The sequence below is a fragment of the Primulina eburnea genome, chromosome 7 (assembly GCF_022965805.1).
Source record: "Primulina eburnea isolate SZY01 chromosome 7, ASM2296580v1, whole genome shotgun sequence".
Taxonomy (NCBI): Eukaryota; Viridiplantae; Streptophyta; class Magnoliopsida; order Lamiales; family Gesneriaceae; genus Primulina; species Primulina eburnea.
In genome coordinates this window covers 2,287,644-2,302,346 of record NC_133107.1, presented here as the reverse complement: position 1 = coordinate 2,302,346, position 14,703 = coordinate 2,287,644, and the positions used below count along the sequence as shown (strand labels likewise).

Sequence of the window (14,703 nt, the reverse complement as noted above, 5' to 3'; positions counted from 1 at the left end):
CAAATAAAAAAATTCCAATAATTAGATTTCAGGCATATTTGCGACTTGATTCGAGTCGAGGGAAAATCAAGCCACGCTTTGTGAACACACGCGTCGCTAGAGGGCTGGATCTTGTGACTCCTAGGTACAAAAGCAAGGTCTTCCGCCATAGTTTTGCTTTATATAATTGTGATATATACACGTACGTCTGATGTAAATAATAGTTTTATCGTGCACTGCAATATTATGATCAAAATCAAATTTTAGAGAAGAAAATTATGAAATAGTGTTCTATGATTAGCAATATCGAGGTTACAATGTTAAGACCACCAAAACTACAATCTGAGGGAAATAAGGATGTAGAACGCAGTAATACAAAACCAAACCGCCTAAGTTGAAGTTTAGCTAAAAGAATGAAGTATGGCACCTTAAGAAAGGGTATCAACGTGAGGTCTGATGTTTATGCTCAGATCATCTAAGCTCGGGCAGCCATTGATCTGCATTCCGTGCTCGTTTGCTAAATGCAGTAGACATATGAAGCACAAATGAGGTGAGATATCATTGATAGATGCTGCAGCTCGGCAGCTGTCTGGGAAACAAGACAATACTTGGCGGAAGGATATCGTTCCTTCCGGTGATTCTTCCTGAAAATGTACCTTGACAGTTAAAGTTTCCACGACTGTAGCAGCGGTAGTTCATAAGCGAGAAAGAAAATATGTCTGGATGTATATGCTTGCGCATGTATATGGTGCTTGCGCATGTATATGCCACGAACTATGATAATTGACTGATCATGAGAAAAAACCCTCTAAAATTTAAATGGGAAAATTTACCTGAACTGAAGTTTGATTTAATTTCTGTATATGGTCCCAGAGAGTTTCCTTGAGTACATGAACATCAACCTGTTTAGAAGTCTTGTCGTACTGAACCTCGATTTTGTTTACCTGTTTACTCCATTAAAAAAAATGAGCATGGAGATCTAGATGTCTTTTTGTTTCAGAAATATCTAATGTATTGGTGAGCAAAAAACACATCAGAAGGGAATAATTTTCACACATTAGTCGGTGTTGACTTTTCTGTTTGTCGTGTGATTAGTGGCCCACAAGCCTGTAAGTGTTTATTGCTATGAAAATGGAGCTGGAGGAACAAACATGTGCTACCAATTTACCACTGAATTCAGAAACATTCTATAAAGCAATTTTTTTGCTTTAGACACAGAGGACAATTAATAAAGTTGAAGATCCAAAAACTAGTTCAGCTGTTTTAGCTTGCCTACAGTAAGACTCTGCAACCGATGATGAAAAAATTGTAAGATCTATCAAAATGTAACCAACCTGCCGAGGTTGGGAGATAAGAGTGCTTGACTCTTCAACATCACTGTTGAAATGTCCATCGTCAAATGCACCATCGAAACCACTGCCATCATCATCCCGAAACTTTGCTGCTCCAAAGTCATCACCGTGTTGGGTTTCCTCGTCTAACCATAATCAGTGATGTCATTGCATCAAAATGAAATGGAAAAGTTAACAGCAAGTTACGTCAAAATCAATAGCTAGATATATATTTGAGTCAAAATGATGAGAAATATGTCACCCATGTTGGCTGATACTGGAATTTAATACAGGGGTGACGAGAAAAATGTCACTTGTTTTGTCCGACACCAGGAAGAAAATACCAACATTTTATCATGTTTCAGTAAGAAAATTTGTCATTTTGCCACATGCAACGAGACATTTCTATAAAGTATCACATAAGGTTGTGTGAAATCATTCAAGGCAAACCTACCTTTTCTCCTCCTTCCACCCTTTCCAAGGCACTACAATCAAAATAAAACAAAATGATAAAATATCCCGACAAAATAATGTTATGAATCTATATAGAAAATTGAAAGACTAAATAGTCATAGATCAGCATGTATCATTCTTCTTCCATGACTGACACAACAAAGTTTAAAGTAGCAAACATGAGTGGGACGGGTGGTTGGGCTAGTAAGGGGGCGGGAGGTCAGGCTATCAAGTTTACCAAAACATTAGGTAACAAAAATAGCTTCACAAGATCCTCCGGTTGGTAGTGACAATCTTCTGGAAGCTTTGTGTTGCAGGGTGCTCGATTTGCTGGCAGCAACAGTGACTTGGGATTCTTAGGAGGATCAAATATATTTGAAATATCAGCATCGATGGCTCTAGAAAAATCAAGGTCTGTCTCTGCTTTCTTATTTTTCATTTTCTTAGCTTTTGGTGATCCATTTTCCTCAGCTTGGTCCTTGGGATCTATACAACAGTCTTCCTTAAAAGTCAGAGCTAAAAACAAGTAGAAAAGGATGGGAAATTTAGGCGATGTGCAAACACCTGTCACGAGTATACCTTTCACCTTCTGATATTTCCAATGATTGGGCCCTGCCCATGCATTTTGCTTTGTCGAAAATCCCAAGCTTGAAAACAAGTAGCCATCAACTTCTCCAAATCTATCATCTTCGAGGAGGTCATGGAACTTTACACCGTCATCGCCCTGACAAATGCAACAAGTTACAGAGCATAATTAACATTTTTTATTTTTCATAAAAAAGTGAATGGAGGCAAGAATGATGTAGAAAATCTAGGGTACGAAAATCTACTGAATCAGAAACATCTGGCTGAGTCGGAAAAATTGGATCCTGATCATAAGTTCCTTCATCTACCGTAGTAGTATGGTCATCATGACCAAAGCCCATATTTTCACTATTACTGAACGAATAACCATTTCCGAACGAGTCACCATCCATGTCAGGGTTGTTGTTAGACCTCCCAATAACTTGCTCAGATGAATTCAAATCATATGATATCCGTTGATCTGTATCAAACTGATTTAGCATGGCCCCAAGGCTGGGAGATATTTCCATATCGTTTGACATATTCAGTACCATCTGCTCAATGCACTCTGAAAAAAAAAAATAAACAAATGAGAGTTATGTGATCGAGAGACCAGTCATCTCTGCAGAATAAAAAATATGTGTAAATTCCTGCCAATACAAGCAATCATATGCTGCAGATGTACATACCTCTAGCAAAAGACAAATCAATTTTCTCTCCCCCCTCACTCTGAGACAAGGTAGACATACACTTTCCAGGTACTTCCAATGAATCGAAAAGGACCCGGCAATCAGCATAAACTCCAAGATTGTTCAGCAACAGACCCTTAGCCCCACCTTCATCAAACTGTGCTGATGTCTGATGGTATAGAGGATCGACCACAAATGCAACTGAGAGACAAAATTCAAAACACATTTACTCATACCAGTGAGTGCACACATAAACAAAACAAAGGCACAAACAGATACAAGGACAATGTGAGTTGACAAAGTCAAATAAGGAAAACACGAGTATTTTTCTAACAGTGGTAAAGGATTAACATACCATCAAACTTCTTTACATTTATGGCATTAAAAGATGGCTCCAGCGTAGATAAAGGTGACAACTGCACACACATAGCCACTCTTCAAATTCTACAATCAGTCAATCGACTAGATACAAAAATCATGTTATTGACCCACTACACAGGAAGAGACTCTTAACCTTTCTCCCTTGCTCCTTCTTATCATTTTCTTCTTGTTCATTACTGATATCGGCATCCTCGAGAATAGGACCTGGATGAGGAGATACAAAAACCAGTTAATAGAGAGTAAAATAAGGGAATAAAAACAATTATCTACACCCACACATGCATAAAATTCCAGGTCAAGCATCATCATTCATCTGAAAAGAACCAGATGACAAATTACTGACAGAGAGCATTTAGTAAGAGTAAATGGTAGAATGAGAATGTACAGATCAAATACAAAATTCAAGTTCTTCTAACTAATGACCGAATAATTCACGTTACAAAATAATGACGAGCGAGAAGAGATATAGCTATGGGAACCCTAACCTTGTTCATTCTCTTGGCCAACCCTATTGATTCCTCCAAGGACTTTATAAGCTTCAGAATGAACTGAATCCACCCTTAAGGAATATATCTTGACCCCAGCTTCCAGGGTACAACTTGCCTACATAAAAAGTTAAGATATGGCAGGTGTGAAATGTATAAACTAAAACGTAAGTCATATGGACACTCTGAGAGTGTTTCTTGTATAAAGATATGTCATCAGTAGCAGCCTCTGCGCCACATTTCCAGTCCAAGACTCGACATCATTTGCACATGTGTCCGATCACAATAACGCACCAAACCTACTTTATTAGGAGTTTGAGCTCGTGAAATGTGTAACCGAAGCTAGAACGTACATAATTGCTTTCAATATTATACTCAAGCTCTCAATTTTCCACTCGAGCAGAATCCTGCAACAACTTATCAGAAAAATTTATGTAAAAAAGAACAAAATGCTAGCATGATGGAACAAAAGTTTCTTAGTCGGACACTCGACTTAGACGGATTATTATTAATAAAGATTTTATCTTTCTTTTTTCATTCTTTGTACCATTTCCCAAAGTTCGGACCCCATTATTTTGTATTAACCAAAATCCAGCCAAATACAATCTACAAACTTGAGCCAAGAAATTCAAACAGCCTTGCAATTATTAATTTCCAGTAACAACAGCAAATTGTACACTAGAACTAAGCTTCTTAAAACACTCAATTACTCACGCATCTACTGAACTCCAATTTCTTTCGAAGCCTCGTCGGCTCGAATTGGGAATAAATTTAACCGATACGATCTACAGTGATTTATAACAAAGCAAATGACAAACTGAGCTTCCCATAACCAAGAAGCTACCTTACCCGTCTACTAAAAGAAAAGGCACCTTTTAATTGAACCCATGAAAACTTTGAGTCTAACCTTTTGGAAATTGGTCTCGGTATCATTTTCTTCTTCAACTTTAATAATTTCTCCGAGGTGATCAATCAAATTAAGCTCCCACGTATTCTTCTGATTAATTTTCTGAACGGACACAGGTACTCAGTATATATATAAGATTATAAACAAAAACAGAAAACACAGAAGCAGCAACAGAAACTGAAAAACAAATCCGAACATTTTCACTGGCAAGTTTAATGCAATTATGTAGCAATTGAAGGATCTGTTCTTTTCCGAGACATGGGTCTTCTTCAAAAGCAGTAGAAGTAGGAGCGTCAAGCTTGCGGCGGACAGCGGCGTCTCGGGCTGCGCGTGCCTGGGCCCTTTCGAGTTTATCGTTGTTGGAGGCCAGGAAGAACGGGCTCGTCGGGGAGAATGGAGCCCTTTGTTTCGCTTTCGGGCTCAAGGCTTCAGCCATTTTCGTTAACGTTAGAATAACTCAAAATTTACAGAAATTGGAGCGACAAATACGATTTGAGTGCAAATTTTTTGAAAAAGTTGATGTTTATTTCCCCCCTTTTTATTTATCAAATTTTCGTAATCATGTACACCAAACACAATATAAAAAATTTATGGTATTTGATTTATCACTCAGATTGTTATTAAATTAACAATCCATAGTTTATCCTATCCCAGCAACCAAATTAGCCCTTAGCGACTTATAAATTATAATATATATATATATATATATATATATATATTTTTTTTTGACTGGATATATATATATATATATATATATGTATATGTATATTGCTCCATAGCCAACACTCATGGACCATTAAAATTATTAAAAAGACTTGATGTTGAAAGATATTCGAACAAGTGAAATAGATGATATGTCTTTGTTAATTAACAAAAGTTCAATTCTTATACTACTATTTTGTCAAGCTTCGTTGATTCAAAAATATATATCGAACGACTTATCGTCAAAAATCATCTATCAATTTATATTCCTCTCATTTTTTTCAAAATTTAATGGAATCAAGTGTCAATTATCACTAAGTTCACATAATCGAAGAAACCCCATATGTATAAACTACTTATTGTTGGTATATTTTTTATGTAAATTTATTTTTCCCTTAAAAAATAGGGAGAAAAAGAAAATTTGCAAACTAACAATGGTCAACTATTTATTTAAAAAAAAATCTCTTCAAATATAATTAATTGATCAAGATTAAAAAACAAAATTCAAATATCGTGATTAAATAATATACATCACATCACATTAGATAATTTATTATTTTATATGAAACTTAAAAAAATGATAATTTTCATTAACAACTTAAACTACAAAAAAAAAAAAAAAAAAAAAAAAGAAGAAAAAAGGTGGCAGAGCCCAATTTGAAGTCCATAACCATTAGGCCCAGAGCCTTGTCGAACTCAAAATTGGACGGATCTAAAATATACATCCGAAAAAAGATCTCGGTATGTATTTATGCAAATTCACAGCGCTATGCTTTCCGGCAAGAAAGAATCAGGAAATCAATCATACTTTGAATTATCATTTCATTCGTAAAAATCTGCAATCAGAAGAGCCCCTTAATCGTTGAATTTTCGATTGGATTTGATCGGAGAAGATCCAAGATTTATAGGGGATGGATTTTGAATTGAGAAGGGCCAGAGAGAAGTTGGAGAAGGAACAGAGAGAGAGGAAAGACAAGGCCAAGTTGAAGTTCGAGAGAGAGAGGAAGGCTAAACAAGAAGCGGAACGCCAGCGCCAAGCCATCGAGGCCGTACAGAGTGCCCGTCGACTCGAAGCCGCAGAAGCAGAAGCCAAGGTTGATCTTTCCTACCTTGACCCCTTTTTTTTCGTTGTTTGAAAAATTCGTATTTGAGTTCGGCATTCTGTGAATTGATGTGGTTATGAGTAATAGAGAACTGGAAATGAATGGTGAGTAGGTTATGGTGTGAAACATATAGTGTTTTTGGTTCTATAATTAAGTTTATTGGGCAATCGAATCTCAAAACTGCTGTAGATATTAAATTCCCAAAAATTGAGAAATAAAGAAAAATAGACAAAGGTGGAAAATCTACCTTGATTTTCTGGGTACAGTGGCAGGTTTTATCAATGTTATGTTATCTGCTCCACATGCAAAAGGGAGTTGGAACTACATATCTGGTAGTTATGAAGCCATCCATATCTTGTTTTTGTTTATTTTTCTCCTGTGTAATGTGATGTTGATACATACAAGAGATGGGGGTAGTGTATAAAAACGGTTTATTCCTCTTGACATAAAAAATATTGCATGAAAATGGATATTCTGTTATTTTTCCATTTTTAAGTTTCATATGGAAAAGCTTGCCAGTTAGCGTCAAGATTTATTTTTTCCCAGTTTCAATTAAATTATTTTATGCATGCAAAATTTCCTAATTTTTTCATGGTTAATGTAGAATTGTGGGATTAGTTCCTTTACTGGTGACTGAGTTTGATTGGGGATTAGATCTTGACACTACAAATTTGTGTCTTCTTCAGGCAAACCAGCAAACTGAAGAAAATTTACTTGCTGGTCGGGGAGTCAATTTTTCACGTATTTTGGAAGCTATACCTTATCAGGGTAGTGGAGACAAAATTAAACTGCCTCCTTCCTGTTTCACTGAATTGTCTGATCAAGGCGCATTCGACAAGGGACCATTGCATTTCTCTTTATCCTTGATATATCAGGATTTTCTCTCTGGTGGGGAAATTGCTGAGAAGGAATTGCCCAGGACAACACATGCTGGTGTCCTGGAGTTCACTGCAGAAGAAGGTTTTGTGGCACTTCCTCTGCATTGTTGGAGTAACTTGTTCTCTGCTGAGGCTCCGAAGTCTTCTCTGGTGGAAGTGCGTTATGTTTGGCTGCCCAAAGGAACTTACGCAAGATTTCAATCAGATGAATTGGGTTTTTCTGACATTCCCAATAATAAAGCGGTTCTGGAAACAAGCCTTCGCCAACATGCAACCCTTTCCCAAGGTGATGTACTTACGGTCAATCATGGTGTCCTGACCTATCATTTGCACGTACTTGAGTTGAAACCTTTTTCTAGTATATCTGTTCTAGAAACAGATATCGAGGCCGACATAATGGGTCCTGAGTCCCCAGAAAGTACAAACCAGCACACTTTGAGACCTCTCATATTTGGGAAGCCAGAGTCTGGAATAGTTGATGAAGGAAATTACAAGTACTTCAAGTTCTCAATACATGATGACACTTGGAATAGGATTTCATTGGGAGATGTGAAAATTGTGGTCAACTTAGAGTCACGGACTCAAGAAGGAGATACAGATCTCTATGTCTCCAAGCATCCCCTTCTGTTCCCTACCCGCCACCAGCATGTCTGGTCTTCCCATGACATGGGTTCGAAGACATTGGTGCTTGGCTCAAAGGATCTGAACTTGGGTCCAGGTACTTACAGTGTTGCAGTGTATGGCTTTAAGGGAACATCCAAATTCTCTGTTTCAGTTGTTGTTCAAGATGTTTCCACGCAATTGAGCCAGCATACTGCTTCTTCATCGTCATTTACCGGGGCAGATACTACAGAATGTAGAAATTGTAAACACCATGTACCTTCAAGGACTATTGCACTTCATGAGGCATATTGTACTAGACACAATATCATCTGTCAGCATTTTGGTTGCGGCGTTGTTCTTAGAACCGAGGAGGCAAAAAACCACGTCCATTGTGAAAAATGTGGTCAAGCTTTCCAAAAGGGTGAGATTGAGAAGCATATGAAAGTGTTTCATGAGCCACTTCACTGCCCTTGTGGGATAGTCCTTGAGAAAGAAGAAATGGTAAGAATTGTGTTCTATACATTTCTTCAAATATGTCAACCCTTGGATGATTGTTATCTTTTTTTCTTGTGGGGGTGATTTTGTGGTATTCGTCACATAAACGACTTATCTTCAAAGAACGATGAGAAAAATATCATGTGTTTTTGTGTTATTTTTTTACCATCTCTTTCGTGTTTTTCTCCTAGCTCACTTTTAGATTGTATAATGAACTTTGGCAGGTGCAACACCAGTCTTCAGATTGCTCCTTGCGACTTATTCCATGCCGATTCTGTGGAGATATGGTTCAAGCTGGGACTTCTGCTGCAGATGTGAGAGACAGAATGAGGGGGCTATCAGAACACGAGAGTGTCTGTGGATCTAGAACCGCGCCCTGCGATTCTTGCGGACGTTCTGTTATGTTGAAGGATATGGATATACATCAAATAGCTGTGCACCAGAAAAACTGATCTTGAATTGTTGTCTTTCTTTACTCTTCAGAATTGATATTTTCTGTGCACATCTGAAGCCAATATATTTTTACGGGTCTGATCACTTTTTTGCGTAATAGAGAAGTGTTCTCGCTGATTCTTTTGAGATCGCATCATGAAGGAATCTGATTATGTATGTATTGTTGATTTTTTTTCGTGTGCTTTTATCCAGGATTCGGTTGTTGATAATAAGAGAGAAATCCATTTTCTACGCGCTCTATTTCAATTATTCAAGTAAATGAAATGGTATTTTGACGCATAAGCTAGTGAAATTCGATTTCTTGATACGATCAAATGTGTGTGGGTATTTCCTCCGGTAATTGTCGACGACTTTGAATTTTCAAAATTTCAAGTGGCATAAACCTCTTGCCTAACTCACGTTAGAGCAAAAAATTATCCTACCCAGTCAATGTTGTAATAAATAAATCATTTAATAAACTTTAAAAACGACTTCATTGGCCTCTTGATTGAAGCCCTCTAGAGCCATTCTATCTTATCTAAACGATTTCCAAATCTTACATCTTACGGGTTGTATGACGCTATGAAACATATAATACAACATACGATACATCTGCAGAATCCGTACATTGCCTCTGGACACGCACGTTTCATAGACGTTGAAGATTCTATATATGTCTGTCATGTTCTCCACTGTACATAACTCTATAATTTTGTACGATACACTTGAATATTTCTCCCTATGTTGTTGAAATTTTAACATTTGGATCATAACATTTGTTGTCGATTTTCATTAAAATATGAGAGACATACATTATCAAATGGTGTTGCGAAAGGAGAATTACTCCACGAGAGCATAGACCAACTCCACAACACTGGCCGATGAGAAAAGTCAAACTGGTGCTTCCCTGTCAAGTAAACAAACTCACTTGTTCAAAAAAATATGGTGAGGGAAACATTAAAATTATCTCCACCCAGTTATGGGAGACGGGCATCAATACACGAACACGAGGGTCTTTTGTGGTGGGGAATCGTCACAGCTGACCACCACTCAACACGGAACACATCGCTGTGAATCAGAGGAATTTCCCCAAAAAACCAAAGCAAAGGAACAAAATCACTTCTGGGAACATAAAAATTATGAAATCAAACAGACCGAATAAAGCACAAGATTCAGCGTCATCAAACATTACGTTATCAAAATGTTTCAAGTTAGTTGGATTGGCTACATTTAAATTTCCTTCAAGGGGAGGTGCCCACGTCCAGATAAACATAATTACCATGTGTCTGGGAGCATATGTCACACACACTAATTGTACATGAGTAGGAAACAGTCCAGATGCATCAATAGATAACAAAGTTGCCATAATTAGAAGCCTCTAGCTCTTCTAAATACAACAACAATACCTATGTAAGTATGCAAAGATAAGGGAGCCTCTTCATCATGCATTGAAACCAATCTGTCATCTCTTTCTTCGCTTCGGCTCCACCTGATGAGGAAAATAAACAAAAATCAATGAGCATGACAAGCTAACCTTAAGTACAACTACAAAAATATGATAATTCTTTTAAGCACAGCGAATTTCTTTGATACACAACAGACGACCAAACTAGTTGTTACAAATCAAGTATCAAAATTTCACGATTTATTAACCAAATAATTAGAGCGCAAAATTCTAGAGACACAATCCCGAACAGTTGAAAAATAAGCACAAGAGATTCAAGAACCGGGACACAGAGCCACATAACAGTCACCAAAGCATGTTTAAACATAAAAGAGGAAAGGAGGGCCAATTCTTGAAGTAATCTGTATAGCAGGATAGCAAGACCAATACACATCTTGCTGTACTAACCTTCTCAAGCAAAGAAATAAAAGGTAATATGTAGATCTTATATTTTAAATACCTACTATCAAAAGCCTCACACAAGATTCAAAGCAATGAATTGAAAATTTTGACAGCAACATGATAGAGAAAAATCCATACCTTGGCTTCAGGAGGAGGCGATACGGGAAATGAGTTCAAAGACCTTTTGGCGTCATCGTCAGATGAACAGTCTGAGCACAGGAAATGATCCAATTTCTTTGCGTCTTCAATGGTCATACGCATACAAGAAGGATGAAACCTTCAATCCAACAATATATTAAACATGTGCTCTCAACAGTGAAAATAGAAAATCACAATCAAACAATTTCGAAGTAATAATGCTATGATCACCGGTTTGAGACACCCATCACAAGATGCTAGAACCCAACCATATGTTCAGTTAACAACAATCTAGAGCATGCATATATGTATATTCTTGCACCAAGAATAGCTTTAATCTAATTAAATTGAAAGCCAAATGTCTCGCCACTAAACCTCAGATCCGCTAGATTGTAAAACATGAGAAGCTTAGTTTGAATTAGTCAACTTACATTGACTTCCCCCATATTTATAAGCATTCAACCTCTACATAAACATTTTATGTGATATAATAGCTAGTACAGACTACAGCTATCAAAAGCTATAATCATATTTGGACTGATATAATAACTAGAACCGTGATCTATCAAGTTGGCACAATTTCAACGTCTGTCACATTGATGTTAAATCATTATGCTGAAATGGGTGTTTTGTTTTCAGAACTATTATGCAGTTTTCTATTACCATAAAATGCGTGTGACTGCGAGGTGCGAGGTTCTGCAGTGATGAGGTTGAGTGTAATCTGGATCCTTCTTTCTTGGTCCCTTTTGTATTTACATGTTTTAAGAAAGAGAGATTTGGATGCTATGAGAATCAGATGAGAAAATTAAATCGTTGGCTGCTATTTACTCACTTCGTATAATTGAATTCAGCTAAAAACGAGATGACCAGATTGAAGATCTGGAACAGGTACCATTTACAATATGAACCTGAGAAACGTGTTTAAAAATTCCAAAAAGAAAACATGTAACTTCAAAACCACTCCAGTAAAAAAAATAGGTACAAACTAGATATCTAACCACATAGAACATTTAATTAAAAATATTTCATGTGTTGCATCCTAACTTCACTACCGAGGTAGTCGAGAATTTTACACGACCAAATAACCAAGCATCGTACCAGTCCTTGCATCCTTCACATTGTACCATGAGATCATCTGGGTTGTAAGGCATCTCACACTTGCAATACCTTCAAAATAAAACCAAAAGGGTTCTCATATCAGATATCAACAAAGTGTATTTTGCATATTCTCAATGTCTTACACCAGAAAAGTCAAAATTCTAAAAACTGGGACTCACACAGCTACACGGTCTGGAGTGAACCCTCCAGTTGCAGCCTTGTACTCAAACCTACAAAAGTAATCCTCTGCTCCCACATTTTCGAGCTTGGTGTAGTTTTTAAAAGTGTGCACAATACACCTGCCTTCAATCGTATGAGCACTCTGTACATCGAAGTGATCCGACAAGAAGAGCTCTTTGGCACCATGGAACTGTCTTCGACCTCCAATTGATTCTTCAGGCCGGTAGTACCATTGTACATGCACCTTCACGTTGTTCCTGTGATCAGCTTCGATTTTGTCCACTCTTGCCACGTAAGGGGGCTTGTCTGAATCTGATGGTCTCATCAACACACAATCACCCGCTGCAAAAATACCAACGTGACTTAGTCTAGCACATTGCACGCGTTTAATCAATCAAAAAACCATGTGATATACACAAAGTTAAGTTTGTTCGGACAACAGTGATGTTTGCCATGCATGCAAGATTGTAGAGGGCACCAAACTTTTAAATAATTCAAGCACTTGATATTAGCATCCCAATATTAAACATGCAGATGAGTGATGCATATGCATTTGCCAGGTAAGGGCACAACCGAATTTTCAAAAACTATTGGATATTCCTAGATTAATTTTCCACGAAAGGAACGAGAATGGAAAATGTCCTCCTAGACCACAAAATAATGATATTATGATCATAAATATTAGAAGTACAAACCTCAAGAGTGTCTTAGTGGCTAGATGCAAATTGTAAAGCAACAAGTGAGCCATGTCAATGTGGGGAGCACTAAGGAATAATACAAAAGAATCTAAATATTTGGAGACACTCCATCCAATATTTACTTCAAAACCATTAGATGAAAAATAAAATAAATTCATTAGTTTAAAGTGAATAAATAATTTGCATTTCATCTAATATTCACTATTTATTTACATCACATTAAAGGCAACTCAAAAGCCATCTTGAGCCTAAGCACATCAAAACCCATGCTTCAAAGTCAAGGATCGTGATACTAAAGGATGATGCCTAGTCGCATGTAGGCAGAAAGATGAACCTCTGTTAGCCTTGGCTTTAGGCACATACCTCGAAGACTTTTAATGACTATGAAAATAATATCAAACAATCGTAGATATCAACATTTTCCAGTTAGAGAACTTAGTAATATATATCTTTCGACCCCAACCTCTTGTTCACAGGAACTACAAATGGAAATGGTGTTCCTTTCTTTAAATTAAAAATTCCTGGCTCACTCCTATTTGCATCCAAACTTACATTCATGTTTCTGTGAATGAACTTGTCATACGATGAGTTTCAAGAATCTCATATACATAACTATGACACGGGTCTTCGAACAAATTGCCATCCAGAAGCTGCCGCTCAACATTTTTTTTCTACTAGCCATAAAATAAAGCGTTTCAAGCTCAAAATAATTCGGAACTTAAATTTCTACCTCAAAATTATACATTTTGCAATTAAAATGAAAAGTAATAGAATCCTATTGCCATGAATCAATGCACCTTGCAAGTAAACCAACCCGGGCAGCCAGACCGACATGCAAAAATTATTAGAAAAGTAAAATTCTACACAAAAGGACAAATAAAATAACCATACGTCGAACGATTTTGTTGGTGCCCTTAATAGTGTAAGAGTCAAGGTCCTTTTTCCCTGGTTTCGTCTTCGCCATCTCTTCTCATCAAAAGATAATTTTCACAGATAATTTAAGCAATATTATAGCTATTGAGAGGAGCAAGCAAAACCCTAACTGCGCGGTGCTTGAAAGAGAATTTTGGGTGGGGGGGGGGGGGGGGGGGAACGGAGGAGCTGTGTCGGAACACTGGGGTTCAGTTCGCTTCCCGATTCTCTTTCTAAGGTGATAATAATGTCTCATGATAACGCCAGTGCAAAAATCCCTAACGCCAGAGCTATGAAACATATATTCTCCTTTTTACCCATTTTCACCTTTTTTCTCCTTTGAATTTCGCCATGTCATAAACAGCCTGTTAAGCTCATTTATTGCGTTAATTAAGTACATGTAATGGTTCGATTGGCAAATGAGTTGCAATCAGTATGACATAGTAACTCTAGATCTAATTACTCATATTTTATCCGATTAAATATGTGATTAAGATATTACCCTAATAGTACTATTGTGTTCATATCGTCAACTATATCTTTAATTAAATTTAAAATAAGTGACCAATATCAGCAATTTGACGCACGATAACTTCCCTTGAGTTCACTCACCACAATATTATTCACACTCATACACGCTTAACCCCACAAACTTGAATGATAGTGAAAGATTAATCTCTTAGTTCAAACGTTTCATGATCTTCGGCTCATGAGTTATATTTGTTACCCAAAATACGGTTTTTATTTCTTATAAGTATGATATAACGTGCAAAGTCATATACTAAACTAATGGTGATAGTGAGGATTGCACTGACGTAGGTGTCAAAGG

At 37.1% G+C, this 14,703-nt stretch overlaps 3 protein-coding genes across 7 annotated transcripts; 1 reads left to right on the top strand and 2 right to left on the bottom strand.

Annotated features, from left to right (window-relative positions):
- Positions 1-406: 406 nt before the first annotated feature.
- Positions 407-5,323, bottom strand: LOC140836529 (condensin complex subunit 2-like). 2 transcript variants are annotated; one of them, XM_073202119.1, is made up of 13 exons: positions 4,986-5,323; positions 4,790-4,891; positions 3,883-4,000; positions 3,531-3,601; positions 3,372-3,432; positions 3,017-3,217; positions 2,594-2,895; positions 2,343-2,487; positions 2,002-2,261; positions 1,765-1,795; positions 1,314-1,456; positions 813-923; positions 407-623 (listed from the first exon to the last, which is right to left on the bottom strand). In XM_073202119.1, the coding sequence occupies exons 1-13, from the start codon at positions 5,223-5,225 to the stop codon at positions 408-410; spliced, it is 2,001 nt and encodes a 666-aa protein (XP_073058220.1). In that variant the 5' UTR covers positions 5,226-5,323; the 3' UTR covers position 407. The 2 variants fall into 2 exon arrangements, with proteins under 2 accessions (XP_073058220.1, XP_073058221.1); XM_073202120.1 differs by having other exon boundaries at positions 2,002-2,249.
- An 867-nt stretch (positions 5,324-6,190) lies between these two features.
- LOC140836531 (uncharacterized) lies at positions 6,191-9,254 on the top strand. The gene is made up of 3 exons (XM_073202123.1): positions 6,191-6,585; positions 7,281-8,576; positions 8,795-9,254. Exons 1-3 carry the CDS (start codon positions 6,403-6,405, stop codon positions 9,020-9,022), a joined length of 1,707 nt encoding a protein of 568 aa, XP_073058224.1. The 5' UTR covers positions 6,191-6,402; the 3' UTR covers positions 9,023-9,254.
- A 395-nt stretch (positions 9,255-9,649) lies between these two features.
- On the bottom strand, positions 9,650-14,149 carry LOC140836528 (chromatin remodeling protein EBS-like). 4 transcript variants are annotated; one of them, XR_012119108.1, is made up of 6 exons: positions 13,854-14,146; positions 12,264-12,606; positions 12,085-12,153; positions 10,987-11,125; positions 10,409-10,491; positions 9,650-9,909 (listed from the first exon to the last, which is right to left on the bottom strand). XR_012119108.1 is itself a non-coding variant. In XM_073202116.1 (5 exons), the coding sequence occupies exons 1-5, from the start codon at positions 13,924-13,926 to the stop codon at positions 10,465-10,467; spliced, it is 651 nt and encodes a 216-aa protein (XP_073058217.1). In that variant the 5' UTR covers positions 13,927-14,146; the 3' UTR covers positions 10,162-10,464. The 4 variants fall into 4 exon arrangements, 2 of the variants coding, with proteins under 2 accessions (XP_073058217.1, XP_073058219.1); XR_012119109.1 differs by lacking the exon at positions 9,650-9,909 and adding an exon at positions 9,925-10,070; XM_073202116.1 differs by lacking the exon at positions 9,650-9,909 and having other exon boundaries at positions 10,162-10,491.
- Positions 14,150-14,703: the final 554 nt, after the last annotated feature.